The 2,924-nt window shown below is 41.0% G+C and overlaps 1 protein-coding gene across 1 annotated transcript; it reads left to right on the top strand.

The window, feature by feature from the left end:
- The first annotated feature begins 1,099 nt into the window (after positions 1–1,099).
- Positions 1,100–2,259, top strand: LOC145163368 (uncharacterized). Its single transcript, XM_079082209.1, has 2 exons — positions 1,100–1,720; positions 2,191–2,259. The coding sequence occupies exons 1-2, from the start codon at positions 1,100–1,102 to the stop codon at positions 2,257–2,259; spliced, it is 690 nt and encodes a 229-aa protein (XP_078938335.1).
- Positions 2,260–2,924: the final 665 nt, after the last annotated feature.

Below are 2,924 nucleotides of genomic sequence, written 5' to 3'. Positions count from 1 at the left end.
CAACACGGGATCCTCAGTGAATCACCGCAAGATAGGATCCTCAATACCGACCTCTATTCTCGCTTGGGGCGCAACTCCAAGAGAGCATGCCCATACGACCCACGATCCCAACGAAACCTTTGTTACTCCTAATAACAAGGATTCTCATAACTTCGTCAATAATAATATATTTAGTACTAACTCTATGAATGTTGATGCAGGAATGAGCTCGCTCATGCCCAAAGAACTTCAACAACTACGATAGATGATCTCAAGTCTACCTGGAGTAGTTCAAGCTATACCGAGGTCCCAACAAGCCACATGATCTCAAGATTCGATCCTGTAATTGCTGACACCGAGGTCCCAATGCACTTCTAAACTCCCAGCATGAAGCCTTATGAAAAGACCATGGATCCTGAAGAACATATGGCACAATACAGGGGAAAAATGGAGATCATCCCCATTCCCACACACTTGAAGAAAGCTTGCATGTGCATGGGTTTTGGTTCCACCCTCACAGGATCAGCCTTGAAATGGATACTAAATGTTCCTCCTTACTCTATTACTTCGTTTGCAATTTTAGTTAATATGTTTAACAACCAATTTTATGGAAGCAAAACATTCGAGAAGATCACTAGTGATCTCCATCGGGTGGTTCAGGATTCTAAGGAATCCCTCAGGGATTTTGTGAATAGGTTTGGCAGGGAAGCTCTGAGTATCCCCAACATTGACATGGCAACTGTCGTGGAAGCCTTCAAAATGGGCCTAAAGAAAGATTCTCCTTTCTACGAAGACCTCGTAATGACTCCATGCAAAAGAATGGATGAAGTAAGGAGCAGAACACTAAGGTTCATAAGGCTTGAAGAAGACAATGAGATCCAGAAGAGCAGCAACCCTCCAAGCTTATTTGATAACCCCAATAGGAAGGCCGGATCCTCAGCCCAAGGATCCCATAAATCTAAACCTTATTCCAGACCCGATCATCATATGGTTAATGCCCTTGAGAATTAAGGGGAGGAAGAAGAATTCCCTAAGATCAATGACCACTATTTTTCTATGGATGTTTCAGGATTGATATTTCCCATGCAAAGTCTTGGCGACGGAGCGAGTTAGCCAAGAAATGGGGAAAAGTCCACCACCTGAAAAGATAAGTCTAAATGGTGTGCAGGACTGTGGTTACACCCCTGAAGATTGCATAGCCCTTCCAAAGGAGATTAGTTGCCTACTTAGAAAGGGATATCTCAAAGAGATCCTCGAAAGAAGAAAAGAAAGATCCAAAGATAAGGATCGGGATCCTCATAAGACCCTAGAAAGACCAGGATCCCCTCTTGCGGATGCTAAGGTAATCAATGTAATCTCTGGAGGATCTAACATTTGTGGCACCTCTTACTCTGCAGCGAAAAGACATGCTAAAGTGTCAAAGATTGAGAAAGAAGAAACGCCACAGATGAACCCGTCGATCACAAACGAGAAGGAGATTACCTTCGACGAAACAAATACAATAGACGTCCAGGATCCTCATCATGATGCATTGATGATCACTCTTTACATCGCCAATCATTTTATCAGAAGGATCCTTGTTGACAGAAGATCCTCAGTCAACATCATACTTCTGGACTCTTTGAAGAGGATGAACATCCCTGAAGCTGAAATAGTCAAAAGATCCTCAGTGCTGATTGGATTCTGTGGCAAAACAAAACATATAGTCGACGAAATAAAGATACTTATTTACATAGAGGGGGTAAACTCTATGCAACACTTTTGTGTAATTTAAACATTATCCTCATATAATGTTATACTAGGTAGACCATCGATCCACGATATAAAGGTTATCCCCTTAACATACCATAAATGTGTCAAAGTGCCCATTCCATGGGTTATAGTAAAGATCACATCTGACCAACAAGAATCCAAGGAATGCTACAAGACTTCGATGAAATCCTAAACAGTACCACGGAAAGGATAGCAATTAAAGCAGGGGACACGAGGTGTGTAGGAGACAAGATAGTAGGATGTAAAAGAAGTGCCCCTGAACCTCAAGGATCTTGAAGCCAAAATCCTCATAGGATCCTCACTGCTAGAACAAATCAAACATGAATTAATAAAGTTTCTGAAAGATAGAAGCAAAATATTCGCCTGGAAGCATGAGGACATGACATGTATAGATAAGAATATTATAACTCATAAAATTATGATTGATCCTTCTTTCAGACCAATACACCAAAAGAGAAGAAAGTTTACACCCAAAAGAAACCAGATCATCCAAGAAGAAGTAGATAAGATCCTCAAAATAGGGATGATCAAGGAAGTCAAGTTCCCAAAATGGCTAGCCAATGTAGTCGTAGTACAAAATAAGAACAAAAAATGGACGGTATGTGCGCATTATACGGATCTAAATAAGGCTTGCCATAAGGATCCTTTTCCCTGTCACACATAGACTCCATTATAGATGCTACGGCTAGCCATCAACTGGTAATGTTTATGGATGCATCAGCGGTTTTCCAACAAATCCAGATGGAACCATCTGACCAACAGGATATCACATTCATTACCCCAACAGGTATATATTGCTATACCGCTATGCCCTTTAGTCTTAAAAATACAGGTCCAACATACCAAAGTTAGTTAACCGGATGTTCAAAGACAAACTGGGGGACACCATGGAGGTCTACATCGACGACATGGTGGTAAAATCAAAGAAAGTTGAAGATCACCTCAAGTATCTTCAAGACGCCTTCAACATACTAGACGAATATAACTTAAAGCTGAACGCTTCCAAGTGCCACTTTGGAATGAGGTCAGGCAAGTTCCTTGGATACATGGTGACTAAAAGAGGAATAGAAGCAAGCCCTAAGCAAATAAAATCCATAATCGATTTAAGATCCCCGTCCTCGAAAAAAGATAATCAAATAATAACAGGAAGAGTAGCAACAGTTAATAGGTTC

The sequence above is a fragment of the Lactuca virosa genome, chromosome 3, assembly GCF_052849685.1.
Source record: "Lactuca virosa cultivar CGN04683 chromosome 3, Lactuca_virosa_CGN04683_v6, whole genome shotgun sequence".
NCBI classification, from domain to species: Eukaryota; Viridiplantae; Streptophyta; class Magnoliopsida; order Asterales; family Asteraceae; genus Lactuca; species Lactuca virosa.
This window is presented reverse-complemented; position numbering and strand designations above follow the sequence as displayed.